Here is a 27,922-nt window from a genome sequence, read left to right on the forward strand (position 1 = left end):
GGGCCCGGCAAGGGACTTGGGCTTCCCCTGGCTGGTTGTGGGGGGAATTCATTCGGCTGCAGCACACTCTGGACTCCTTTCTGGCTGCTCTCCGACCCTCCCCAGTGCTGGGCTGGCCCGGCTTCTCCTTCGCCCTGCCCCCGGCTCCTCCGCAGCACGGCTCCAGCCCCACTGCCCCGCACCCTGAACAGCACAGACCATCCCTGGCAGCGCGGTGCCCCGGCCCACCCCCTCCGCGCTGCATTGCCGCCACTGCTCCGTCTGCGGATCTCTGGGGCGATTACACCGGGCTCCACGGCCTGACGGCCGCCCGGGGAGGGGAAATGGGAGCGGACGAGTCGTTCAGAGCTGTGATTTGAGAATCACGGGATCCGAGCATGGGGAGGGGCCTCGAGAGGCCGTCAAGGCCTGTCCCCGGCCCTCCCGGCAGGACCAAGCAGAGCCGGGGCTGGGGCGGCAGGCAGGAGGGGAGGGGCTGCGTAGAGAGGGGCGGGACAGGGGTGTAGGGGTGAGGGAACCCTTTGGAGCCAGGGGAAATTGGCACCGACAGCTACACACACACGTACGCACAGCCCAAGCCTTTCCGTGGCAGGGGGGTCCATTGAGGCATGCTCTCAGGGGCGGACGCTGAGTCAGGCCTGTTGTGTACATTTATATTGCGTAACCGGGCCCAAAGTGTCAAAGGGGTGAACATCAGCGAGAGCAACTGGGCGAGACCAAAGGGCCGTCCAGCCCAGAGACCTGTCGGCCGACAGTGACGAACGCCAGGTGCCCCGGAGGGAGGGAGCAGAACAGGGGATCCCTCTGCTGTTACCCACCAGCTCTGTGATTCTTGGGGAACCAGAGCATGGTCACCTGTCAGCCTTGTGCTCTTGGGAGTGACACTCATGGAAAACCATCCCCCTCCCCCAGGCCTCTGCTAGAATCAAAGACAAAGCAATGAGAAGGCCGGGGAAGACCCACCTCAACTGCTTCAGACAAGGGGGATACAATTAAGGAAACACCCCAGCCTCATTTGCATTAAAGATGGAACAGAGGGACATCTCATTAGCATACAGAACGGAGAGCAGCTCTTCCGAGGCAGGAACTGCAGTGAACTATGGGACACCGAAAGCAGAGAAGCACTGCCTGATGGGAAATCCCTGCTCCAGATGCTAACGAACCCAGGCCTGCTCACACCCCAATTAGTCATTATCAGACCAATTCTAGTAACGATCCTATTGACACCAAACTACTGAAACTGCCTAGCTGCATTGTGAGCTCGTTCGAGGAACATCCCCCATCACCAGGGGTGACCAGTCTCTAGTGTCTCGCCTCTTTCTCTTTGAACTATCCCTAGAAAAACTCCTCTCCTTGCCCCAGGAAAACTGTTCTGATACCTGGACTTAAACTGCATCAGTTCCATTGAGATTTCATCTCCTGTCTGATCGTGCTGGGGGCTCTGATCTGCTTGTCTCCTGCCCTCTGGACCCCCCGGCTCCCATCATCACCTGGGAACCCCGATCAGTGCAAGATCCGTGGAGTGGTGAGGTCTCTCTCTCGCTCTCTCTCTCTTTCCCATCAACTATCTCTCTAAGCATAGTCTCCTGACCCTGCCCTGTGTAAACTGTTCTATGGTTACCTAACGTTTGTAATCCGTTTCAATTTAGATTTAATATTGTAATTGTTAGATTTAACATGGTAACTGTTTGATATCTTTTCACTCCTCAGAAATAAATCACTTTCATTGTTAAGCTGGTTGCTTCTCTCTCTTTCTTTCTCTTTTGCTCACTCTTTCTTAAGGGGTGTTTGTTTGGCTTCCCCATTCGCTCTGCAACAACGCGTCTTGTACCCAAGCTAAAGATCCCTGCAGTGCCCAAAATCCTGTGGGGTTTGCTCATCGTGTGATGTCACGTTACTGGAATTTGAGGGAAGCAGACGGATCGTGGCTGCACCCATAGGTGGGGGTGCTGGCCCCAACAATGATATAGAAGGGGGCCATGTGGGGTATTGAATGGGAGCTTGTTGTTTGCTGATCCTGTGTACGCTATTTATGTGAGTATATAATGTCTGTGTGTGTAGGTAGGAATCTGTAATCTGTGTGGAAGCTGAATATTTCTCGGAATGTGGTTAAGCATTGCTATGGACAGGCTGAGTAGCGAAGCCCTGTGGAACAATGGCACTTGATGGGCCAAAGACACACCTAAAGCATGAGGGCGGAGACCCAAGAGCTGCCAGCAGAGAGAGGCTGAGGACCAGGTGACTGGCTGAGACCAGAAGAGGCCAGGAAGGGGGTATAAAGAGGCCATGTGGTCGATGTCATTTTGTTCTCAGCTCAGCACTTCATCCCAGAGGCAACACTGCAGGGATCGAAGAGCCTGGAAGACCTGTGAACCCATCCTGACCCTAGGATGTGCAACAAGAACTTTTAAACCAGCAGCTGTAACATCTCTGCTAGAGCCTGCATCGAGAACTGGGAGATTCGGTGCATGTAACGTACTATTCTTTAACAACCTTACTCTCATGCTTTACTTCATTGTAATAATAAACCTTTAGATATAGATTCTAAAGGATTGGCCCAGCGTGATTTGTGGGTAAGGTCCAAAGGATAAATTGGCCAGAGATCTGTGGCTGGTTTCCTGGAACCGGACAGAACTTGTTCGGGGTAGGTGGGATTGGGTGCTAGGACCCCCCACCTGTGTATGAGGCCCGGGGCCATCTGGGGCACGGATATTGCTGGGGGGTCAGAGGGTCCTGCGGGTGCTGGTCCATAAAGGGTTTCGGCATTCATCTGAGCGTCCCATTCAGTCTCTCCACCAGCCTGTTGGGCCGGGGGCGATACGCTGAGGCCCAGGTGTGCTGGACCCCGCACTTCTCCCACAAACACCGGAGCAGGGACGACAGGAAGTTGGACCCCTGGTCTGTAAGGATGTGAAAATGGCCAGCAGCACATCCACCACAGTGTCTGCCTTGATAGAGGGCAGAGCCGCGGCCTCCAGCTAGTGAGCAGTGAAATCCACCACCAGCAGGATGTATTTCTTCCCCGTGTGGGTCCCCTGGCTGAGGGGCCCTCTAGATCCATCGCCGCCTTCTGGAAGGGCTCCTCTAAGATGAGCAGGGGCCTCAAAGCCGCTTTATACTTCTCCTGGGCTTTCCCCACCCTCTGGCAGAAGTCACAAGAGCTGCAATACTGGTGAACAGGGTCAAGGACCCCGGCCAATACAAGTTCTGCAGCAGCCTCTCCCTGGTGCGCCAGCGCCGGACAACTCGGTGCACCCTGGGACAGGTACAGCAGCCTGCAGCGGTACCTCTGGGGCACCACCAGCTGCCTCCTCACCCCCCAGGATTCAGTTTGTCCCGGTCCGGTCCATTCCCGGTACAGGAATCCTCCTCCCCCAGGAATCTCTCCCTGTGGTCCTCCCGCAGGGACCTGCCTCTGCCCAGGTCAGCCAGGGCCCTCAGCTTCTCTAACGAGGGGTCCTTATGCAGCCCCATCTGCAACACGGCTGCTGAGATGGTGGTCATGGCCCCGGAGGGGTGTGCCTCAGTTTCCCACCAGTGAAAATGGGACTTTCCAAAGTGGCAGTTAGGGCTGTTGGTCAAACCCCTCCCCACCAGTGAAAATGGAACCTTCCAAAGTGGCAGTTAGGGCTGTTGGTCAGACCCCTCCCCACCAGTGAAAATGGAACCTTCCAAAGAGGCAGTTAGAGCTGTTGGTCAGACCCCTCCCCACCAGTGAAAATGGAACCTTCCAAAGTGGCAGTTAGGGCTGTTGGTCAGACCCCTCCCCACCAGTGAAAATGGGACCTTCCAAAGTGGCAGTTAGGGCTGTTGGTCAGACCCCTCCCCACCAGTGAAAATGGAACCTTCCAAAGAGGCAGTTAGGGCTGTTGGTCAGACCCCTCCCCACCAGTGAAAATGGGACCTTCCAAAGTGGCAGTTAGGGCTGTTGGTCAGACACCCCTCCCCACTAGTGAAAATGGAACCTTCCAACGTGGCCGTTAGGACACTAGGACAGACCCTTCCCCATCGATAATAATGGGCTCTTCCAACGTGGCAGTTATGGCCGTTGACCAGGCCCCTTCCATCCCCTGCAAAAGGGACTTTCCACGGTGGCTGTTACAAACGTGGACATTTCGTCTCTCCCCCCCCCCCCCCCCAGAGAAATGGTTCCCGTCTGGGCTGACAGAATGGCCTACGGGACCTTCCTTCCTCTCGGGGGGGCTGAGGGCTTCCCGTGCTGGGCTCCGGGTGACTAATGAACCCGACTGAGTGTGTCCGTGTCTTGGCCTGTCCCGCGTGGGGGCGCTGGGCAGAGCCCCCGGCCTGGAGCGAGGCCCCATGTATTTCCTCCTCAGCCAGTTTTCCATGGTGGACATAGGCTTGGTCTCCATTATCCTGCCCCAGGCTCTGGTGCACACCCTGAGCCAGCACCGGGCCATCCCCTTTGTCAGCTGCATGGCCCAGCTCTTCAGCTACATGGTGGTTGTTAACATGGAGGGCTACCTGCTGGCTGCCATGGCCTACGACCGCTACTTGGCCGTCTGCGAACCGCTGCGCTACGCCGCCGTGGTGACACGGTCCCTGTGCCTTAAGATGGCGGCTGCTTCATTGTCCGTGGTGATCCCGCATGGCCTGCTGCACACCATCATGGCTGCCCAGCTGCGTTACTGCGGCAACCGCCTGCAGCATTTCTTGTGTCACATGCAATCTCTGATGAGTCTCTCCTGCACCCGGCCCGTTACTAAGGAGCTGGTGGTCTCCACCGAGGGAGTCTTGGTGGTGGGAGCCCCTTTTGCGTTCATCCTGGCCTCCTACACCCGTATCGGGGTGGCCGTGGCCCGCCTGCGCTCTGCCCAAGCCCTGCACAAGGCCCTCTCCACCTGCGGCTCCCACCTGACCGTGGTGACTCTTACATACAGCACCGTGGTCTGGCTCTACTACCACGCAGACTCCAGCAACACGCCAGGGCAAAAACAGCAAGTGACCTTCTTGTACACCTCAGTGGTGCCCACCCTGAACCCCCTCATCTACAGCCTGAGGAACAAGGATGTGGCCGCCGCCCTGAGGAGGGCAAAGAGGAAGGCCCTGACTTGGGGCACCTGAGTCCAGCCCACGGTTCTATCGTTGCACTGGGTATGGACTTTCCACCTGAGAGATGTCTGGGAAACCTTCGCTCTTATCTGCCCCAGAACACCTAGGCTCTTTTCATACATGAGGGTGGTGTAATTAACACAAATGTAGGGTCACACCCAGCTACACATACAGAAGTACACGCAGCCCAAGTCTTTCCGTGGAAAAGGGGGTCCACTAAGGACATGGCCACACGGCATCAGCCCCAAGCCTGTATCATTTAACTTTACATATAACGTTGTTACACATATTTTAGAATGACACTAATGTCCAGCAGATTATGAGTTTTCAAGCCATTCCGCACAAAGGCTTTGTACAAAGACATCATAGTCTTGAATAAAGGATGAACATCAGGCTCAGCCTGCCATGCTGAGCATGTGTGTAGACCGAAGAGGTTTGGCATGGGACTTGACTTTGTACACTGGCCTTTCTCTGCACTGTAGCTGTTCCGTAAGGGCTCATTGAAACCAACATAGCCCAAGTTGGCACCTAGATCAGCAGTTTTCAATCTTGTTAGTGGACCCCTGGTGACCTGCAGACTAGGTCTAAAATTTTCAGTGGGGTGTCAACTTTCATTCAAATATTTTAGTGTCCACCAACAGTTCAAAACCACTGGCCTAGACTGATGATGCCGGGTCCAACAACTCGAATCGGCTCTCTCACTGCGGGAGGGGGGAATCTTAACCAAGTCCCCCAGCCTGAGACCATGGGGCTGGAAGGCGCAGGTGGGGATCAGTCAGTTCTGGGAGGAAGATGGTGGCTGAAAATGGAGTTTCCTGGCAGCTTGGCTGGGGGCTGGGCTGACATAATGGCCTACGGGACCTTCCTTCCTCTCGGGGGGGCTGAGGGCTTCCCGTGCTGGGCTCCGGGTGACTAATGAACCCGACTGAGTGTGTCCGTGTCTCGGCCTGTCCCGCGTGGGGGCGCTGGGCAGAGCCCCCGGCCTGGAGCGAGGGGCTGGAGACCAGAGGTCCGTCGCGGGAGGGGGAGGCCGTGGGGCCCTGAAGGACGAGGGGTCCCGCTCCGGGTGGGAAGCTCACAGCTTGTCAAGACACATGGGCAGGGTGAGCCGGCCGGGCAGGTCACCCCAGGGCGGGCGCGATGGGTGACCAGGGACAGCTGGGAGGGGACATGAGTCTCTGGGGCATTGCACCGCGCAGAGTCCTTCCGATCGGCCAATGGGAACCCGTCGCAGGCCAGTGACTGCATGCGCTGGCCGGGCCATGAGACCCCGGATCCGGCTGTTTGCCCTGCCGGGGAAGAGGGAACCTGGCGTCCTTAGCTCGGGCAGTGACCATTGCGCAGGCCGGCCTGGCGCGCCGGGATCCTCCTTGTGTCTGCGACCGTTCCCCCTTGGGCCTTGGGAAACCCTCAGTTCTTACTTCATCAGCCTTCAGTGCTCTGCATAGGGTCTCTCATAGATGGGGTCCTGGAGTGAGTGGGGGTGATTAAGGGAAAACTGGTAAACTGAGGCACACTGCCCCTTTTGGAGGAGTGGAAGTGGAATGTCTGTGAGTTGCCAGCATGTGGGGATTGGCCAGCACAGGGGAGAGATTTACCAGACTTGGCCACTGGCTGCTTCTGATGGTCCAGGAGGAGACACGATGACGGGAGCCCATGGACCTCAGAGACCCCCCGCACCTCCCAGCCGTGGGGCGTCTCATCTGAGCGCTAATGAATGTTTTCTCAGTCACAGTCCCTGTGGGGCTAATTAAGGCCGACTCTGCCGCCCCCGGGGCCTGGTTGCTGGGGTTCATCTTCACGCAGGGGCGGCCGTTCCTCTGCAGATGCCGGGGGCAGGCGGGTGCCAGGCGTCCTTGTCCGAGGTGAGGCCGGGTGTCAGGGTGTGTGATGGGCCCACAGCAGGGGAGAGGCTGGGATGGCAATGCCGGCTGGAGGGGGCATGTAGGGAACAGGTCCTGGCACAGCTCGGGAAGCAGGACAGCAGAGGAAACTCCCCACCCCCCGTCTTCTGTGCCCCTCTCTCCCTCTGGCATCTGGCTTTGAGCAGACGTTCCCCACCCGCATTCCCGTCTGAGAGTCCCTCCCCCAGCCTGGCCCCCTCCATCTGCAGCCTCAAATGCTCCCCTGTCTAGCTGGATCCTTTGATGGAGCCCGGAGAAGGACTCTGCACATCGGTGGGTCCCCACTCAGACCAAATTCTGTCTCCACTCTGCGTCCTTCCCATGCATGCGGAGGAGCAGGGATACCCGGCGTCTGTCTCCCTCGTCCCCTTCCCCAGGAGCATCGATTTCCGGAGGAGACCAGTTCTCCCTGGTGCCAGGGCTCAGTCTGGGAGCTCACAGGGGGGACGTGTGTCATGCTCAGCCCACGTTTCCCAGGCCTGTCATGGAGAGAAGGGGCCGTTTCCCGCTCCAGCCTCCAGCAGCCATGTTGAACTCAGGGGAATTCTCTTGGGGGCCCTTCGCAATCACTGCAAAGGCTCCGAGCTACAGGGCCCTGGGCTGACATGGATGCTTTCCCAGGGGGCAGGCGGGATGGGCCGTGATGTGGCTGCAGGTGGAACTAGACAAAATCAGCCTGATGCAAGGAGTGAGGTGAAGCCTGTTGAATCCACCCACTGCTGACAGATTTGTGGCCGTGGCCGTGGCCTGTTCGGAGCTTGATCGCTTTGAGGGACAGACCCGAGCAGGGCCCTGGCGTGGTCTCTGGGAGCCGCTTAGCGTATTGCTGTTCTAAGATGTTTCCTGCTGTCACCTCGCGAGTAGAATCAGAGAAAGTCGGCCTGGCCCCTGGGCTATCCCACTCCCCGAGCTATTATCCAGACCAGGGCTATTCAACACACGGTCCATGGGTGGGAGCCAAAACAAAAAAGGAGTCCGTATAATGGCCTTCTGTTGAGATGTGTTTTAGTCGTTAAATTCCTGCACCGTCATTCAAAGAGCTGTCATATGGGCACAGTATCTGCAGAACTGATAATGGGGCCAGCATGTTATGTAGCCCTGCCTTAATCTTTGTATTCATGCCCATCAGTGTGAAAGAAGCTATGTGCATATATTTGCATAGATATTTGCATATATATGCAAGCACTCTTAAGCTGTGGCCCTTGGCACGTGCTGTGAGTATGGTTGTGGTCCCCAGGGCTTCCCGAGTTGAGTCGCCCTGACCTAGACTGTCTCCCAGAGGGGTTTGTCTTACCTGCTCTTAAAGCCTCCGATGGGTGAGTCTCCCACGATCCCCCTCAGCCATTTCTCCCAGCATCCCACTAGCCTGACGGTTGCAAAGTGTCTCCTAAGGTCTATCCTGAACCTGCCTCCCTGCAGTGTGAGAAAGGGGCTGGCTGGAGGGAGTGGAAGTTTGTTCAGGGAAAGGTTGGGTTGGAGGAGGAAAAATCGTGGCCCCCGGTTGGACACGGAAGGTTTCTCATGAGCGACGTGTGAGTGTTCCTGTGTCAGTTGAAAGGGGCGGGGGGCTGGTGTACAAATGGCCCAGCTGAGTCTACACAAACCCCCTCCTTTCAGAATCTGAGCTGAGCAAATACTACAAGGTATAAGCAACACCCCCCCCCCCCATGAAATTCCTTCCTCCCCACCAGTAGCGAGCGGTTTCACAACACCCTGAAGCATGAGGTTTAATGTGCCTCCCACAATCGTTAGTCTGAGTGATTCTAACTCTGGATAGTCCCTTTAGTCTGGAAATGTCGTCCCACGTTTAATCGTGATACGTTTCTGCCTGGACACCGTCCTGTGGCAATGAGTTCCCCAGTCCCTGAGTGTGTGATTGCATCGTTGGTCCATTTTTCCATGTCCCACTGTCATATCATGGGCTGCCCCCTTATTGCTGCGCCAGGTTGTTAGCTATAACCCTGGTATGGATGCTGGAAACGTCCCCCTCCCTTTTCATTAAGCAACCGCATTAAAAAGAAGAGCCGAAGCCACGTGTAACGAACCAAACCGGAGTGTTATCGGGGGAGAAATTCGTAAGAGTAGGAAATGGGGGAATAATCCGACGTATCTCACATGAGATCAGCGGGACAGGGCCGTGGAGTGACAGCAAAATACTGGCATGAAGCTTGAACCCCAAACCCGCCTGACTTATCCCTCGGGCTGAGAGTATCTGGGTGGTCAGAGCTGCCCCCAAACGCAGCCACTTTTCTCTCTCTTCACAGGGCAGTCGCAGGGCTTGCAGGGTGGACAGAATCCCCTACGCTCTTTTCTCTGTCCCATTTTCATGGCCTCCTGCTCCCTCTTACGCGATACACACCGCTCCTCTCTCTGTCCTCTCCCCACAGGAGACATTTCCAGAGTCCCACGTGTTGCCAAACCCCTGCTCAGGCCCCGTTTCCTGTGTGGGTTTTCCAGACGTCCTCATCCCGGCTGTCACAGCCACTGTGTCTAGCTTCCACCTCCAGCCACTGGCTCGGGTCAGACCCTTCTGTGCTAGACCCAAGAGCCGCTGAGCAATTTGTTCCCCAGTCGGTCCTTCTAGACTGAGTCCGAGTGGCCCTTTCGCCTTCTCCTTGTTCCACTAACTAGCGAGAGTCCCTGGCATCTCTCTTGATCTGGCTGGTTCTGCTCTGAGCTCTCTCCCCTTTACCAATCCCCTCCCCAATGCCGGATCGGCTGTTTCCCAAGGGGGTGGCTATTTCACTGTGTCCCTCTCATCTCGCCTTGGACTCCGTGGGTGAACTTGTATTCCCAAATGGGCCATGCTGAGAACAGAACAACCTGCATTTCCCTTGGCGTGCCTGCCACATTTGGAGCTCAGTATGATAACAGTGTCTAGAATCCAGTGTCTTGTTTCAGGGATTCAGCTGGGCACCTGCAGTGGTCAGGAAGGAATATTCGACCCCTCCGGTTCGGTCTAGGTGAAGTTACCGTTAGGCGGGTTTCCAAGTGGTAAAAAGACCATCCTCAAAGAGTAGTGACCATGCTGAGTGTGAATGGGAGCCAGCAAAGTGAAGCAGCTCTGACCATCCTGCGCTAACAGGCTGGGGCGGGAACTGGCGCATCGTGGGGCCGACACGGGGAGGGGGGTGTCCCGCTCTGCTGGGCACTGGTGAGCTCTCGTCCGGAGCTCTGTGGCCAGTTCTGGTCCACACGCGTTAGACAAGCTGTGGGCGAATCGGAGAGAGTCCGGGCAGAGCAGCAAACGGGAAAATGCTGCCCTGGCAGGGAAGGGGAGACAAACGGGGCCTGTTTGGCGTTGAGAGAAGGAGAGGATTCATAGACGCTGCGGCTGCTGGCTGGCCAGGGCAGAGGAACACGGAGCTCAGAGTCTGTGAGTCCCAGCGACACACGGTCAGAGCAGACGGACGCTGCCTGTTTTTACAGTGACGGTCCGTGACCAGGAGCAGAACTGAGCCAGGGTTGGGTTGGCGCCTTCACTGCGGGGCACTTTACATTGAGATGGAGCTTCTAAGCTATTGCCCAACGGGACTTGGCTCCCAACAGGTGACTGGCGTCGTGTGTCAACGCGTCACCTTGACTCCATCTACGTTGCAGAGCTTTTGCGCAAAAATGACCATTTTGCACAAAAACTCACAGAGCATCCACACTGCAAGTGTTGTTTTGCACAAGAAAAAGTACAGTAGGTTGTCAGAAGACAGGGCTTTTTGCGCAAGAGTTATTCCTCTTTCTACGAGGAATAAGCCTTTTTGTGTAAGCTTTTGTGTAGTTTAAGCCGTGCTCGAAACTAAAGCAGGAACAAGCTCTAGATTTGGGTCTCAGCCTTTCCAGGCGACTGGACCTCTTTCAGGGGTGCCATTTCTCTCGCCTCCGCCTTACGTTTCACCTCGTTTAAATACTACTTGTATATGAAATCCGATGTAAAACAATGCAAGCGGGTCACACCCGCCGTTACTGACGTCCTCGTTTTCATTTGCTAATTAGTTGTTCTTGTGAAAAAAAGGCATGTGTGGACAGACAACAGGGGTTTCTTGCACAAGAAAGCCCTCTCAGAAAAAGCACAAGTTCTGTGAATGGCCATCAGAGCTTCCTTGCACAAGAGTAACCATAGAAGTGTGGACGTGCTCTTGCACAAGAACTTTTTGCGGGAGATCTCTTCCACAAAAAGTTCTTGTGCAAGAAGCCTGCAGTGTAGACGTGGCCTCCGCTGCCAACTCCCTTCTCCTCCCCACTCAGGTGCTGCCGCCCCTCGCCATGGCTGAGGCCAACTGGACGTCCGTCTCCGAGTTCCTGCTCCTGGGCCTGTCCGAACGCCAGGACCTGCAGCCGCTGATCGTGGCCGTTTTCCTGGTCACCTATCTGGTGAACCTAGCTGGCAACTCCATGCTTGTGGGTCTGGTGTGGGCCGACCCCCAGCTCCACAGCCCCATGTATTTCTTCCTCAGTCAGCTGGCCGTGCTGGACATGGGCCTCGTCTGCATCACCCTGCCCCAGGCTCTGGTGCACGCCCTGACCCAACACCGGGCCATCCCCTTCGCCCGCTGCATGGCCCAGCTCTTCATCTACCTGTCCGTGAGCACCATGGAGGGCTGCCTACTGGCTGCCATGGCCTACGACCGCTACGTGGCCGTCTGCGACCCGCTGCGCTACGCCGCCGTGGTGACGCGGTCCCTGTGCCTCAAGATAGTGGCTGCTTCGTGGGCCGTGGTGATCCCGCACGCCCTGCTGCACAGCGTCATGACCGCCCGGCTGCGTTACTGCAGCAACCGCCTGCCGCATTACTTCTGTCATCTGCAATCGCTGCTGCGCCTCTCCTGCACCCGGCCCTTCGTCAATGAGCTGGTGCTCTTCACCGAGGCCACGTTGGTGGTGGGAACCCCTTGCGCCATCATCCTGGCCTCCTACGCCTGCATCGGGGTGGCCGTGGGCCGCCTGCGCTCTGCCCAAGCCCTGCGCAAGGCCCTCTCCACCTGCGGCTCCCACCTGACCGTGGTGTTGCTCACGTACGGCACCGTGGCCTGGCTCTACTTCCACCCAGATTCCAGCAACACCCCTGGGCAGAAACAGCAAGTGACCTTCTTCTACACCTCCGTGGTGCCCACCCTGAACCCCCTCATCTACAGCCTGAGGAACAAGGACGTGGCCGCGGCCCTGAGGAGGGTAAAGAGGAAGGTCCTGGCTCAGTGTGCGTGAGTCCAGCCCACGGCTCCATCGCGGCACTGGGCATGGACTTTCCACCCACGATGTGTCTGGGAAACCTTCCCCCTTAGCTCTTCCAGGACACCTGGGCTGTTTTCCCCTCACACAGGAGGCTCGTGCAACTAACACACACGTAGGGTCACACCCGCCTACGCATACACAAGTACACACAGCCCAAGTCTTTCCATGGAAAAGGGGGTCCATCAAAGCAAGTTGTCGAGGAGCTTTATAAGAGCTCATAAGAGCAGCTAGACCGGGTCTGTCCAATGGTCCATCGAGGTCAGGATCTGTCTTCTGACAGTGGCCAAAGCCAGGTGCCCAGAGGGAATGAACAGAACAGAATAGAATATCATCAAGCTATCCATTCCCTGTTGCCATTCCCAGCTTCGGGCAAACAGAGGCTGGGGACGCCTTTCCTGCCCATCCTGGCTAAGGACCATTGATAGACCTGCCCTCCATGAACATATCTAGTCTGATTGTGAACCCTGTTATAGTCTTCGCCTTCAGAACATCCTGTGGCAAGGAGTTCCACAGGCTGACTGTGCATTGGGTGAAGAAATACTGCCTTCTGTGTGTTTTAAATGTGCTGCCTATTCATTTTGTGGGGTCACCCTTAATTCTTGTGTGGTGAGAAGGTGTAAATACCATTCCCTTATTTATTCTCGCCACAACAGTGATCATTTTACTGACCGCTACCATATCCCTCGCGGTGTCACTCTTCCAAGCAGAAAAGTCTCAGACTTAATAAATCTGCCCTCATCGGGAGGTTGTTCCATGCCCCGAACCATTTTCATTTTCCCTCTCTGCACCTTCTCCAGTTCCAGTATGTCTGCTTGGAGGTGGGGTGACCACATTTGCATGCAGTACTCAGACGGTGGGTCTACCATGGATTCATGCAGAGGTCATGGGATATTTTGCTAATCAGTCCCTTTGCTAATGACTCCCAGCACACTGGTGGCTTTTTCAGCTGCACATCGAGGGGAGAGGGGTTTATCTAACAGATCTGTGCTAGGAATTCTCTGGGGTCGTTCTCCGGCCTGGGCGATACAGGGGGTCACAGCAGACGCTCCCAGTGGCCTGGGAATGTATGAAGAAGCCCTGGCCCTGGCAGGGAATTGTAGCTAGGACCTTTGCCTCTCACTGCAGGGTGCAGTAAAGCCTCATCTAACCCATTGGCATCGTAGCCACTGGACAGGAAGCCATGAGGGACTCCCCTCCCCTTGGTTTAGGGTCCTCAGGCCTTTGCAGCTGAGTCCTGACAAACTCACTCCACCAAACCGCACCTCTCAGAACCCTTAGCCGTGCAGAGGCGCCTGGGAGGGGTTTGCCTGACGCCTGTGGCTGCTAATCGAACTCGCCAACTCGTATGTGAGGAATCCAGTCTCTCTGCTGAAAGTCTGTGTCAATGCGACGCGGGGGAACCGTGTCTTGGTGACGGGCCTTTCAAGTGGCAGGGAGTTTTCATCCTCTGCCTGGTCGGCTGGGGACACGACACAATTCTCAGCCTGGCCACATCCCTAACCTAGCACAAGTGTGACCGCCCCGGCTGTGGCGGCCCCATGGCAGGTCCTGTTCCAACTTCCCTTTCCCCAGAACCACGCCTCGGGTCACTCCGCGTGAAACCGACCGACTGCCAGTCGCTCACCCAGCCCGGCCCCTCCCTCTCCACCCTCACACGTCCCCCTGCCTGGCCAGGGGCTTTGACGGTGCCCAGAGAGGGACCCTGCGCACCGGTGGGACCCCGCTCAGCATTCCAAACGGAGCGCTGTCCCACCCGGCCTCCTTCCCATGGATCTCCGGACACCTGGAGCTTTCTCCACCTCATCCCCTTCACCAAGAGCATCAATTCCCGGGAGAGGAGCGACGGGACCAAACTGAGAGCTCCGAGTGGGGACGTGCTTCGTGCCCAGCCCATGGAAAAAGGAGCCTTTCCGTCCAATGGGTCCCAGGCTTCTCATGGAGAGCAGGGGACGCTTCCCGCTGCACCCTCCGGCCCCCGTATTAAAAGCGCCGAACACTCTTTGGGGCCGTTGCGCGATGTGGCCTGGGACGATACGGAAGTTTTCCAAAGGGGCAGGCGGGAGGAGATACCCTCTGGCTCGGAGCTGACGCCAGACACGGTCAGCCTGGGGAGAAAGGCGTCAATTGATAACCCTGAATGTCATTAACGAGGGGCACAAGGAACAGCGGGTGCGTAGATCACACCTGGCAGCGTCAGACACGACGGGGTGTTTGTCTCAAAGAGCCGTGCTCGGAACTAAAGCAGGGACGAGCTCCAGATTTGGGTCTCAGCCTTTCCAGGCGACTGGACCTCTTTCAGGGGTGCCATTTCTCTCGCCTCCGCCTTACGTTTCACCTCGTTTAAATAGGACTCGCATATGAAATCAGATGTAAAACAATGCAAGCGGGTCACACCCGCCGTTACTGACCGATTGCTGACGTCCTCATTTTCACCTGCTTATTATACAATCCATCCTGTGGAGTGTATCGCTCTGACATGTCCATGCACAGTGCGTAGAGCGGCATAAACACGCTGCTGTATGAAACGTTAGTCTGCGCGGACTTCTCTGGGGCTTTTCACGGAGCCTGTTGTAAAAGCAGGTCATACTCAGAGGCGTTGATGTCCCTCCGGGAGACCCCTTTCTACTCCCAGGGCGACAGCCCCCCACTTGAGACCCACCAGGCTAGAATCTACAAATCTGACGAAGTGGGTCCTTGCCCACGAAAGCTTATGCTCCAACACTTCGGTTAGTCTATAAGGTGCCGCAGGACTCCTCGCCGCTTTAGCAAATCTATGAGAGAAGGCTTCAAAAGTCCGGATGGAACAATGCACCAGACCAGAACAGACTCACAACCAAGCAGTGTCTTGGGGCATCCCTACGGGGATGGGTCGTGAAGGCAAATTCTGGTTCTGCAAAGAAAAGAAAGTCCCAGCCTTTTGAAGCTACACCCTGAGGAAGGAGCGGTCATCGTGGTCTGTAGTGAACTTCATAAGTGGGAAGAACAGATACCGACCAAGATCCTAGGGGGATCTCTGGGAAGTTTTGTAGCGTGTTCTTTGATTTAAAGTACTTTTTCTGTCTGGATTCCACCTTATGACTAGAAGCACAGAAATGTAGGACTGGAAGGGCCCTCGGTCTAGTCAGGCAACCGAGGCAGGGCTAAATATTATCTAGATCCCGCACTGAGGGGTTTCTAACCTGCTCTTAAAACCTCTGATGACAGAGACTCCACAACCTCCCTTGGCCATTTGTCCCAGCACTTTGTCATCCTGGCAGCCACACAGCGTCTCCTAGTGTCTGACCTAAACCTCCGTTGCGGCAATGGGATGAAGGAGCTGGCTTCATTCCAGCAGGGTGGGAAACTCTGCACTTAATAGCTCCTGGAAAGAAAACAACACACACACACACACACACACACACAATCCAAAGATGCTTTTCTTATGGTTTGGGCTGGAAATGTCAGGGTTCTGCTGGGCTCAAACTGAGAAAAATGTTGGAACTTTTTAAGGCAAAACGGGGGATATTTGCCATGTTGTTGAATCAATAACTAATTTCCCACCCAGAGACGGGGCCGGGGGACCCTTCAGGTGGGACATTTCTGACTGTTGCGGGTGGAAATTGTCGGAGGGAAAGGTTGGGTTCCAGCAGGCAAACCCAGAGCCCTTTGCTGGCCATCGGCGATTTCTCGCGAAGGACGGTGTTTGTATGTGAGCGGAAAGGGGCTGGGGGTTGGTGTGCCAATGTCCACCGCTGCCGCCACGCGTGTCTCCCTCCAGGCTCTGGGGACCATGCACAGAACGGCCAGCTGTGATCAGTCCGGGCCCGCGGCTCAGAACAGCAGGAGCTGCATTTTCTTAATCAAAGACCCGCATGTGGCTCGAGAGCTAAGCGTCGGCCCCCCCCCCGTTATAAAACTGGTAACCAGGCGGGGCCCACTCAGATCATTTCTAAAGACGTAGTCGCCGGTCGCAAAAACACTCAGTTGGGGCCAGACCATCCCTGCCAGGCATCCGTCCAACCTGCACGTCAATATCTCCAGGGATGGGGGGGATTCCACAACCCCTCTCGCTAGGAAGTTTTTCCTTGGGTTGAACCTAAGCCTCCCTTGCTGCAGTTGAAGCCCATTGCTTCTTGTCCTGCCTCAGAGGCCAAGGAGAACGATTTTTCTCCCTCCTCCTTGTGACACCCGTTTAGATACTTGAAAGCTGCCATCATGTCCCCTCTCAGTCTTTTCTTTTCGAAACTAAACAAGCCCGGTTCTTTCAGCCTCCCCTCACAGCTCCTGTTCTCTAGACCGTCCATCATTCTTGTTGCTCTTCTCTGGACTTTCTCAAGTTTCTCCACCTCTTTCTTGAAATGCGGTGCCCAGAACTGGACCCAACACTCTGACTGACGCCTGATCAGTGCAGAGTAGAGCAGAACGTGGCCATGGTTAAAAACACAGGGCATCTCTAGTCTTGAGCAAAGACCAATCTTCACAGTTGTTCCGGACTGTTGTAACAAGCGCGGCGCTCGACTGTTCTCCGTCTCCACATGATCTGCAGCAAGGGAGGTTCATGTTAGAGGTTAGGGAGAGCGTTCCAATTCTGACACTAGTTAAACTCCGCAACCAGCTTCCAACAGAGGATATGGGATGTCCAGTCATTGGAGGTTTCCCAGAAGAGGCCGGACAAACAGCCGTTGGGGTGGTCTAGCTTTACTGCCTCTTGCCACAGCGCTTGGGGCGGGACTGGATAACGTCTTGACATCCGTCGTGATCAGAGGTCTCTTCCACCAAAATTCTGCCCCGTTCAGGTTGCTTCCAGTCCCAAGACCAATCACTTACCCTGAGATCAATTGAATCCTCAGATTTTAACCCATAGACAAGTCCCGTAGCCACTCTGGAATAGAGGGAAAAGCAAGAGGAGCGTTGTTCACAGGGTAACGTGAGCAAATACGCACGCACCAATGGGCTCTAGGAAATAGCATTTTCTACGTTAAAGCATTCCACAGAGTCGAAACTCCACCTACGTTCTACGTGACTTGTCTCTGCTCTGAACAAAACTGCCCCGCAGGTGACCTGCTGTGGCCTCCAGCCATGAGTTTGTTAGTCCTTAGCAGTCCTTAGCAGTTGCCTGTCACCTTGGCAAGAGCGGGTGCTGGGTTTGGCAGTGTCACAGAACGACAACACGGCCGACTAACAAACACCGCGGGCCAGCGTCCAGAAGTAGGAGCTGGAAAAAGTCAGATGCGGCATCAGGTGTCAATGTTTGCAGAGAGGGTGAGCAACGATTCGTAGAACTTAGTGAGGGTTGGGTGGAATCACAAACACAGGACTTTTTACACAGGGTGATGCTGTTAATCCGTTCTCCAGAGCGGGCTGGCGTCATTCATCAGCGTGTTACGTCACGGCCGACATCCTTCTATCCCCCGCTCAGGTGCTGCCGCCGCCCCTCCCCATGGCCGAGGCCAACTGGACGTCTGTCTCCGAGTTCGTGCTCCTGGGCCTGTCCGAACGCCAGGACCTGCAGCCGCTGATCTTCGCGGGGTTGCTGGCCACCTATCTGGTGAACCTAGTTGGCAACTCCGTGCTGCTGCTGGCGGTATGGGCTGACCCCCAGCTCCACAGCCCTGACAAGGGTGAGAAGGAAGGTCCTGGCTCGGGGCGCCTGAGGCCAGCCTGGGGCTCCATCGCTGCACTGGCATGGACTTTCCACCCAAGATGTGTCTGGGGAACCTTCGCTCTTGCCTCCCCCAAGACATCTGGGCTCTTTTCCCCTCTGACATGAGGCTGGTGGAACTAACACATTTGTAGGGTCGCACCCACCTACTCACACAAGCACACAGAGCCCACAGAACGTGTACTCAAGGCATGTTCTGACCAACAGAGGCCAGGGACACCATTCCTGCCTATCCTGGCTAATAGCCATTGGTGGATGTGTCCTTCATCTCGTTCATTTCTGAACCCTATTACAATCACCTTCGCAACATCTTCCGGCGAGGAGTTCCACAGGTTGACTGTGCACTGTTGAAAAAATACTTCATTTTAAACTTACCTATTAATTTCTTTTCATGGCCCCTAGGTCTTGCACAAATGAGAAGGAAATAAACCTTCCTTATTCGCTTCCTCCACACTAATTATGTTTTGATAAATCTCTTTCACACCCCTTTCCACACTGGAAAGAACCAACGTGAGTCCCAAGACTGACAAACTCACGACACCAAAATCTGGCAGGATGTTTAGCCACTGAGGCAGAGGCGAGAGGGTGGGGGGCATGGGATAATATGACAAACGGGGAATTTCCAAATGGGTTTGTGTGGCACCCTTGCCTGCCTCAGTTTCCCCCTTTTGAGCTTTGCTACCCAATGTGCGTGTGTCTGCGGAGAGACAGGATTGAATTTGCTCTCAGGACAGGCAACGAGCCAGCGACGTGTATTTGTGCTCCCAGGCTGGGGTGGGCGGTGGTGGGAAACGAACTGAGTCGTGGCAGGGTCTGTCTACACGGCAGGGTTAGCGCGGGGTTAGTAGAAGGGGAGTGGTACACGCTGGGTCTGTCAGTCCAGGGCTTGAACGTCTGTACTCATTGGTAAGCCCAGGAATTGTGGGACGCCGGGTCCTAATGCAATGGGATGTGTCCAACTCCCTGCATCCAGGTATCCCAGGCCCCTTCCAAAATGTGACCCTCTCCCAGACTCGATGGGCCAGGGGACAGGAAGTCGGGATCATGCCATGCTATTGGCGCACTCCGCATCAAGGTCATGTCTACCTGGGAAAGCAAGAGGTGCTGAAACCTGGTTCATGGCTTGACTCACCCAACCCCCAGCTCAACCGTTGGACGGTGAGAAAATGCACGGCGGGGTCCCCTAAGTTCTCTGGCCAACGGCTCCTTTCACACCCCTCTGCTGTGTCGGCCACTGTACCTGGTCTGCTTGCACGCAGCCGCCGGGGTGTAAATCCCAGCCCCCGGCTATAATGCACCATCCGTCCAAGAATTACACCGCGAAATCCCAGCCGGATGGCACAGTTCCTCATTCCCTCATCCCCTTCTGGCCAACATGAGCACAGCGCTAGCCCAACATTTCATAAATCGAAAACGAGAGGCAAAAGGAGTTTGCAAGCCCCTCCCATCCAGACACAAACCGGTCCAGAGAAGACGAGAAAAGAGCTTGATGAACTCCAGCCCGACAGATTGTAAGTTGAGTACAAGTAACGAGGCATAAATGTCAGCGCTGGTTACAAAGAAATAAAAAGCACAAAACACAGAACAGTGATAGAGATGCAGCCGTGTTAGTCTGGTCTTGCTGAAACAAAAGACAGGACAATGCAGCACTTTAAAGACTAACAAGATGGTTTATTAGGTGATGAGCTTTTGTGGGCCAGACCCACTTCCTCAGATCACACTGGGGAAGAAAATTGGCATGACCGTATATACCACAGGGTATGTCTACGCTACAAAGTTAGATCGAACTAACTTTCATAGGTGCTACACCAGCGCTCCGTTAGTTCGAACTTATTTCGAACTAACGGAGCGCTTAGTTCGAACTAGGCAATCCTCATTCCACGAGGATTAAGCCTAGTTCGAACTTACTAGTTCCAATTAAGGGCTGTGTAGACCCCTTAATTCGAACTAGTGGGAGGCTAGCCCTCCCCAGCTTTCCCTGGTGGCCACTCTGGCCAACATCAGGGAAACTCGTCTGCCCCCCTCCCGGCCCCGGACCCCTTAAAGGGGCACAGTCTGGCTACGGTGCCCGTGCCAGGTGCAAGCCTGCCAGCACCCGGCCAGCAGACCCTGCACCTGGCACGGCTCGAGCCAGCCACCCAATGCCCCCCAGCCCTCCGCCTCTTCCCGGGACCAGGCTGGCGGCTCCCGGGAGCTTGCCCAGGACCGCAAGAGGCGGGCACCCACCTGGGCTAGTGCAGACATCGTGGACCTCGTCCACGATCTCCGCACTAGGCACAGGAAAGTGGCCGGCTAGGGCAGGAGAGCTGCCAGCATGGCCACCCAGGAGCAGGTGTGCATGAAAATCAAGGTGGTCCACTGAGACCCCCAACCCTGAGCCCTGAGCTTACAATGGCCGTCCTGGGTCAGACCAAAGGTCCATCTAGCCCAGTACCCTGTCTGCCCACAGCGGCCAACCCTAGGGACCCTGGAGGGGATGGACCGAAGACAGTGACCAAGCCATTTGTCTCGTGCCATCCCTCTCCAGCCTTCCACAAACCTTGGGCAGGGACACCATTCCTACCTCCTGGCTAATAGCACTCCATGGACCCAACCTCCATGACTTGATCTCACTTCCCTTTAAACTCTGTTCTAGTTCTAGCCTTCACAGCCTCCTGCAGCAAGAAGTTCCACAGGTTGACTCTTTGCTTTGTGAAGAACAACTTTCTGTTACTAGTTTGAAGCCTGATACCCATTCCTTTCCTTTGGTGTCCTCTAGTCCTTCTTTATGGGAACTCAGGAAGAACTTTTCTTTATGCACCCTCTCCACCCAACCCCTGCTTTTAGAGACCTCTATCCTGTGCCCCCTCCATCTCCTCTTTTCTAAGCTGAAAAGTCCCAGTCTCTTTAGCCTCTCTTCATATGGGACCTGTTCCCAACCCCTGATCATTTTAGTTGCTCTCCCCTCTCCTACCCTCTCTCTTCCCCTCTCCCACCTCCTTTTCCCAGCCTCCCCCAGTTTTGTTCAATAAAGACAGATTCCATTTTTGAACACAATTGTCCTTTATTTTGTACATCAAGAAAAGGGGCTAGGGAAGGGTAAGTGGAAGGAGGTGAGGGAGGAATGGGGTACGAGCCCCCGATGGGGAGGACTGGGCTGGCTCTGCGGGCTTCTGGGGGTGGAAGCTCTCCTGCAGCCCCCCAATTGCCCCCTCTCCCCAGATGGCAGCCTGCGGCAAGTGCAGCCGGGCTGATGGCCGAGTGTTGTGATGTGCCCAGTGTGGGTAGTCCGGGCAATCCAAGCCAGAACTGCTTTGCAAGCGGGGCACCCCTGAGAACTGTCTGTCCAGGGTGGGGGTCGGGTCCCTTTAAGCGCAGCCCTCGGCTAGCCTTACACAGCATCTCCACGCTCTAAGTCCTCCTCTGATGCCCTGCCGGCACTGCTTCCGGCCATCCTTAAGCCTGGTTCAGGGTCCACTTAATGTGGACATGCTAGTTCGAATTAGCAAAACGCTAATTCGAACTAGTTTTTAGTTCTAGACGCGTTAGTTCAAATTAGCTTAGTTGGAATTAGCGCTGTAGTGTAGACGTACCCAGAGGGATATAATAATAAAAATTGAACACATATATGAATGGGCCTTAACAAAGATGCGAATTATCTTACCCATTACAAAGATAGCTTCCCCAATTATCACCCCTGATATCATTATCTCATGGACACTAACCTCCCTACACACACACACACCTCCCCCACTGTGCTAAAATCTGATTTGTCAGTTTTATATGTGTTCACCTTTTTTTGATTGTATCCCTTTGGTATATATGGTCGTGCCGATTTTCTTCCACCATTTGATCTGAGGAAGTGGGTCTGGCCCACGAAAGCTCATCACCTAATAAACCATCTTGTTAGTCTTTAAAGTGCTGTATAGTCCTGTCTTTTGTTTCAACAAAACACAGACTGATCCCTGACGTAACAAGCGACGGGAGCTCTAAGCGAGAGGGTCTCTCTCACCGCATGGTCTTTTCCTGTCTTACTGGATGGATCAATCAGCCAGGATCACTCCCCCATCCAAAGTCTTCCAAGTCGATATCATAAGCAGAGATGAAGGGGGAGAGAATTTGTGGCTCTTTTCCCCACTTGTCTCCTTTGAGAATCAGCTACAGTCGGGAACTTCCACTTGTTCTTTTGCCAGGATATAAAAGTCTCTCTCAATCATTTCTTCCTGCCGAAGAATAGCCGCTTACCCATACAGTGCCCATTTGATTACATCAACATGTGGCCAACCCATCGGTTTGCCTCGTGTCTCTGGGTTGAGCCGGCTTTGCTAAAGGTTGAACATGACTCAGCAACATCACACTGTCGAATTGCATAACTATCACATACAATGCGGTGACGCTGCTTTTCCAGGACGTGAATGTTCAGCACGTTATGAGTTTTTGAATGCTGTCGCCGTTGTCCTTGGCACTAAATGCATCATACTCTGGATAAACGGGAGAGCCTGTCACACTGAGTGTGATCTGCGTGTGGACAGAAAGAGGTTAGCTTGGTGCTTGACTTTGAGCCTTGCTCTTTCCCTGCCGTGCAGATGTTCCCTAAGGACTTGAGTAAAATCGACCTGGCCTAAGAAGCTGTCTGAGGAGGAGCTAGTCCAAGGGCCCACAAGTCTGAGGACACAGGGGCACAAGCTAGTGAGGGGGGAGGCCCAAAAGGAAGAGAGGGGTGCCTGGGCGGGGCCATGGAAGGGATTCCTCCGAGAGACCGTCCCAAAGCCGGTCCTGCTCATGGCAGAAAGCTCAGACCCTGCTGAGAGGCGTAAGCACCGTGAGACGTACGTACAAGTGACACCCAGAGAGTGATGGATCAATATCGACACGTCTCCCTGCCTGTCCCGGCTCCGAGCCAGCGCTGGACTTATCCCCCTGGAACGTCTCTCGTTCTGCTCTGAGCCGGGTTCCGGTCCTGAGCCCCACAGCGCCCCTGGCGCCTCAGTCGAGCGCTAATGAATGTTTTCTCAGTCACTGCCCCCCCCTCGGGGGCTCGTTAAGCTAATGGAGGTGGCTCTGCTGCCCTCGGGGCCTGCGTTCTGGGGTTTATCTTCATGGAGGGGCGGCGGATCCCCTGCAGAAGCCGGGGAAAGTCAGAGCCATGCGCCCCTGTGCGAGGTGAGCCTGGGGTCAGGGTGCGTGTGGGGCACCGCAGGGGAGAGGCTGGGTGGCAATGCCGGCTGGACGAGGCGAGCTGGGGCTGGGTGCAGGGGGGACCCTGGGAGAGGCCCGGTGCAGGGCGACTCCACCAGCCAAGAGGCCTGGCAGGGCAGACTGGGGGGGGCAGACGGTGGAGTGTAGGGTCCTGCCACCGACAGCGAGTGTCTGAGCGGCAGCGCGGCCAGGGCCTGGGGCGGGGGCCTGGGACCGACAGGGACCAGCCTGCGACCTGCCCCGACATCCGGACACGCCGTGCGAGGGCTCCGTGCCACAGAGCAGGGCGAGGGGTTTGCCAGCGACGTTCCCCCTCGTCCTCACTCGGTTTGTTTGCACTGGGCAGTGGGCACGGAAGGGCATTTGCCTGGCGCTGTCGGCGCTGAGCCGTGGGCCGGGCAGTGTGCGGTGCGGAGGGGGGAGCCCGGAGTGGGGACACCCCAGTCCACGCCCCGCCCCCGCCCACGGTGAGCGTCACACGGTTGGGGGGTCGGGAACCCCAGAATGCTGGGTCCAGCCTCATTAGGGTCAGGAGGACTCTGCCGCCCAGGAGAGTGGAACGAGGGTGTAGACGCCCCTAATCCCCCTTCTCTCGTCAGAGGAGAGTCGTCCCCGCGCCGGAGCTGGCCCCGAACCTCCCAGGGCTGCGGGCGAAGGGCTGCGCGTGTGTTTGGAAACCGGTACCAGGTCTCCCCCTCCCCGGCTCTCTGATGAACTGAGCACCGGGGCCCCTCTCAGGTAGGTTCCCGGACGCGCTGGGCAGTCGCGGCGCCGGCTTGGAGATGCACCGCGCCCGCCGCTCTGTGACTCTCAGGGGCTGCGTCCCCTCCTTGCGGTGCCTCGACACAGCGCCCCACGGAGAACCCCCGGCCACTCCCCACAGCGACACGGCTGTGTCAGCGCCACTGCTCCGGGCGGGGCGCACAGCAGCGCCGTGGGTCGGACACGGGATGGGGAGACACCGGGAGGTCTCCGCCGGAGCCCTGGGTCCCGTTCTGGGCTGGAAAGGAGGGCTCAGGCGGGAGCCAGTCCGGAGGGGAGCGGGAGGCGTCAGGAAGGTCAGAAAACCTGGCGCAGGAGACGTGGCTCCAAACTCCTGAGAAAGGCGGAAGCAGCCTCACCTTTGCTGCGGGCGGGGGCAGCCGGGCCGGGCGGGGCTGTTCTCCGTGGCCACAGAACTGCAGCGGGGGGGCTGGGCCGGAGGCCGGTCAGACCCCAGGGGGCCGTGGGGTGCCTGTCCCTGCAGGTTTCTCAAAGGCGGGACAAGGAGCCGTCCGGGACGGTCCCGCGTCACCGGCTCCTGCCACGGCCGGGGGGGCGTTTGGGAAGAATGTTGGTGGTGAAGCGCACACCCCTCCCCACTCAAACTGCCCCCTCCCTCCGCCTAAGGCTCTGACAGCCCCAAGTTTGGGTGGGGGACGGTAGCAGGCAGGGCCATTCCTGGGGGGGGGCACAAAGCCTGGGGCCACCCCCACACACAAGCTCAGGCCCTGCCCCACTCCAGCCCCCCGCCCCAAGCCCAGCCCCCACCCCTGGCCAAAGCCTCTCTCCCTCCCACCCCGCCCAGCCATGTTCCCCGGGGGATTAACAGGAGGCCTGGGCCGGGGTGGCAGCCGGGCTCAGCCCCCTCCCGCACTCACCACGGGGCGGGGCCTGGAGCAACCCCCAGCATCACGCTCCACAGCTGCCCTCTCCCGGCCACGGCCCTCGGCTCCTGGCGGCTGGGGGAGGGGGCATGGAGCAGAGCCGACTGCAAGAGGGAGGCGGGGATCCCTCGGGCTGGCCAGCACCCAGGGGGGCACGTGCATAGGATGGTTGAGGCTGTGACTGCAGGGACCCCCAAGTGCCAGGAACTGGGGCAGCCACCCCCAGGCATCCCATGGGCCTGGCTGCGGGCTCTGGGACAGAGTTTAGGGCTTGGGGTGCAGCGAGCAGCTTCCAGGAGGGCATGTGGGTGCTGGCTGGGGCGTGGAGCCAGGGGTGGGGGTCTTAGGGAGGGGGGGCCTCGAGGGGGAGGGCGTTTGGAGGCAGGACGGGGGGTGGCAGGAGAAGGTGCAGGCACTGGGTGGAGTGGGGCGCACACGGGGATGTGGGGCTACCCCCCTCCGGCAATGGCTCCTGGAACGGTGCAGGGGGCTGCTGCCCCCGGCCTCCCTGCTGCCATGTGCCCTCCCCACACACGTTATCCAGCCCCGCCTGCCCCCCAGGGGGATGTAAAATGTCTGGAGGGGGGGAGGCAGAGGCACCGGTAGCGCAGCAGGTTAAAGCAGCTTCCTGCTGCTCACTCACCCCGGCTGCTGGCCAGTGCGTCCCTGCGCCGGAGCTGCGGGAGCAGGCGGGGTCTCTGTGCTGCCCCGCGGCGGCAGGTGGGGCCGGAGGACACGGGGGCACGGAGCCGAGGGGGTGAGTTTCATGGAGCCCAGCCCCAGGCCAGGAATATTCCTGGCACGGAGGCTTCTCCGGCCCCTATGGCTTGCCTCCTATGCCCACAGCTTGGGGCTGGACTGGGTGACGTCTCGAGGTCCGTAGTGATCAAGGGGCACTTCCACCCAAAACCCTTTCCTGCCCGGGTCGCTTCCAGTCCCAAGAGACCAGTCACTGAGCCCCAGATCAATTGGCCCCTGAGATGGGAACCCAAGGACACGTCCTGTAGCCACCCCGGAGTAAAGCCGTATCAACGCTGGACAAGACAGAGGCGAGCTGTTTGCAGCCTGGACTGAGCAGATGCACACGCACCAGTGCACTGCCCCTGAAATTCCGTCCACAACCGACTTGTAGCGACCGGTCCTTTCAGGGCAGACCCAGGAGATAACCCCTGGGAATCTCTGGCATCAGTTAGTGCCTCTGACCCTGCCCGAGGTCAAGCAGCAAAGAGATGGAAGATTTTCCTTCATTCGGCTTCCCAGACCCCAGGATGAACCTCCTGGCCCGTTGCGTTTCCAAGGGGTGCCAGGGGCGTTCGTGAACCCCTCGCATTGCAGTCACCTCTGGGGGCCGCTCTGATCTGGACAGACCTTCTGGATGGGCGGAGGGGAGGGCTCCCAAGTTCCGAGCGAACGTTTTCTAAGTTACAAAGCGGAACTTCCATATTTTATTATAAACCGACACTGTGAGCGACATTGGAGCAATTTCCAAGCCCTCCGTCGAGTGCAAACGCTAAGTGCCTTCCTCCGGGACGTGTCCCCGTGTGGAGGGAAGCTGCCCCAGCGGTGACCTGCTCCGGCCTCCGGCTCTGAGTGTGTTAGGCCTTAGCTTTGCTTGTTCTCTTGGCAGCATAGCCCGTGGTGTGCCGGTGTGACAGAGCGTCTGTGTGGTAGAGGAAGGGACAGCGAGGGCAGGTCTGGAGGTAGAAGCCAGACAAATTCCGAGCAGACAGATGGCTGCACTGTTACCCGCGAAGGCCAGGCAACATTACCAGACATTAATGAGTTTGGCTGGAGGCCCTAACGTGGGGCAGGTTCAATATCCGGAGAGGGCCGGTGTAATTCATCAGTGTGTTACGTCGCTGCTGACACCTTTCTCCTTCCCACTCAGGTGCTGCCGCGGCCCCTCGCCATGGCCGAGGCCAACTGGACGTCCGTCTCCGAGTTCGTGTTCCTGGGCCTGTCCGAACGCCAGGACCTGCAGCCGCTGATCTTCGCGGGGTTGCTGGCCACCTATCTGGTGAACCTAGTCGGCAACTCCGTGCTGCTGCTGGCGGTATGGGCTGACCCCCAGCTCCACAGCCCCATGTATTTCCTCATCAGCCAGCTGGCCGTGGTGGACATGAGCTTCGCCTCCGTCACCCTGCCCCAGGCCCTGGTGCATGCCCTGACCCACCATCGGACTGTCCCCTTCGCCAGCTGCATGGCCCAGCTCTTCCTCTTCCTGGCCATGTGCAACATGGAGGGCTACCTGCTGGCTGCCATGGCCTACGACCGCTACGTGGCCGTCTGCGACCCGCTGCGCTACGCCGCCGTGGTGACGCGGTCCCTGTGCCTCAAGATGACGGCTGCTTCATTGGCCGTGGTGATCCCGCACTCCCTTCTGCACACTCTCATGGCCACTCAGCTGAGATTCTGCAGCAACCGCCCGCAGCATTTCTTCTGCAACCTGCAAATCCTGCTGCGCCTCTCCTGTACCTGGCCCTATGTCCACGAGCTGGTGCTCGGCACCGAGGGCGTCTTCGTGGTGCTGGCCCCTTTCGCCTTCATCCTGACCTCCTACATCCGCATCGGGATGGCCGTGGCCCGCCTGCGCTCTGCCCAAGCCCTGCGCAAGGCCCTCTCCACCTGCGGCTCCCACCTGGTCGTGGTGACACTCTTCTACAGCACCGTGGTCTTGCCCTATGTAAACCGAGACTCCAGAAACGCCCCGGAGCGTGACCGGGTGGCGGCCATCTTCTACACAGCTGTGGCACCCGCCCTGAACCCCCTCATCTACAGCCTGAGGAACAAGGACGTGGCCGCGGCCCTGAGGAGGGTGAGGAGGAAGTTCCTGGCTCAGGGCAAATGAGACCAGCCCACGGCTCCATCGCTGCACTGGGCATGGACTTTCCACCCAAGATGTGTCTGGGAAACCTTCCCTCTAAGGTCCTCCAGGACACCTGTGATCCTTTCTCCTCAGACATGAGACTCGTGGAACTAACCCTTATGCACACACACAAATACAAAAACGCTAGTAGAATCATAGAATACTAGGATTGGAAGGGACCTCGGGAGGTCATCGAGTCCAGTCCCCTCTCTCACAGCAGGACCCAGCACTGTCTAGACCATCCCTGATAGACACTTACCTAACCTGCTCTTAACTGTCTCCAGAGATGGGGATTCCACAACCTCCCTGGGCAATTTATTCCAGTGTTTCACCATCCTGACAGGAACTTTTTCCTAACGTCCAACCTCAACCTCCCTTGCTGCAGTTTAAG

At 57.0% G+C, this 27,922-nt stretch overlaps 3 protein-coding genes across 3 annotated transcripts; all 3 read left to right on the forward strand.

Annotated features, from left to right (window-relative positions):
- Positions 1-4,320: 4,320 nt before the first annotated feature.
- On the forward strand, positions 4,321-5,085 carry LOC142823706 (olfactory receptor 1J1-like). Its single transcript, XM_075914890.2, has one exon. It carries the CDS (start codon positions 4,321-4,323, stop codon positions 5,083-5,085), a length of 765 nt encoding a protein of 254 aa, XP_075771005.2.
- Positions 5,086-11,234: 6,149 nt separating this feature from the next.
- LOC102460948 (olfactory receptor 1J1-like) lies at positions 11,235-12,173 on the forward strand. The gene has a single exon (XM_006132630.3). The coding sequence runs from the start codon at positions 11,235-11,237 to the stop codon at positions 12,171-12,173; it is 939 nt and encodes a 312-aa protein (XP_006132692.3).
- A 14,392-nt stretch (positions 12,174-26,565) lies between these two features.
- LOC149523391 (olfactory receptor 1J1-like) lies at positions 26,566-27,513 on the forward strand. The gene has a single exon (XM_089770450.1). The coding sequence runs from the start codon at positions 26,575-26,577 to the stop codon at positions 27,511-27,513; it is 939 nt and encodes a 312-aa protein (XP_089626576.1). The 5' UTR covers positions 26,566-26,574.
- The last annotated feature ends 409 nt before the right edge of the window (positions 27,514-27,922 follow it).

The sequence above is a fragment of the Pelodiscus sinensis genome, chromosome 18 (assembly GCF_052426305.1).
Source record: "Pelodiscus sinensis isolate ZL-2025 chromosome 18, ASM5242630v1, whole genome shotgun sequence".
NCBI classification, from domain to species: Eukaryota; Metazoa; Chordata; order Testudines; family Trionychidae; genus Pelodiscus; species Pelodiscus sinensis.

What these genes read in the sequence shown, in the direction of transcription:
- LOC149523391 (XM_089770450.1), top strand. Translation starts at nt 26,575, where the DNA reads ATGGCCGAGGCCAACTGGACGTCCGTCTCCGAGTTCGTGTTCCTGGGC.
- LOC102460948 (XM_006132630.3), top strand. Translation starts at nt 11,235, where the DNA reads ATGGCTGAGGCCAACTGGACGTCCGTCTCCGAGTTCCTGCTCCTGGGC.
- LOC142823706 (XM_075914890.2), top strand. Translation starts at nt 4,321, where the DNA reads ATGTATTTCCTCCTCAGCCAGTTTTCCATGGTGGACATAGGCTTGGTC.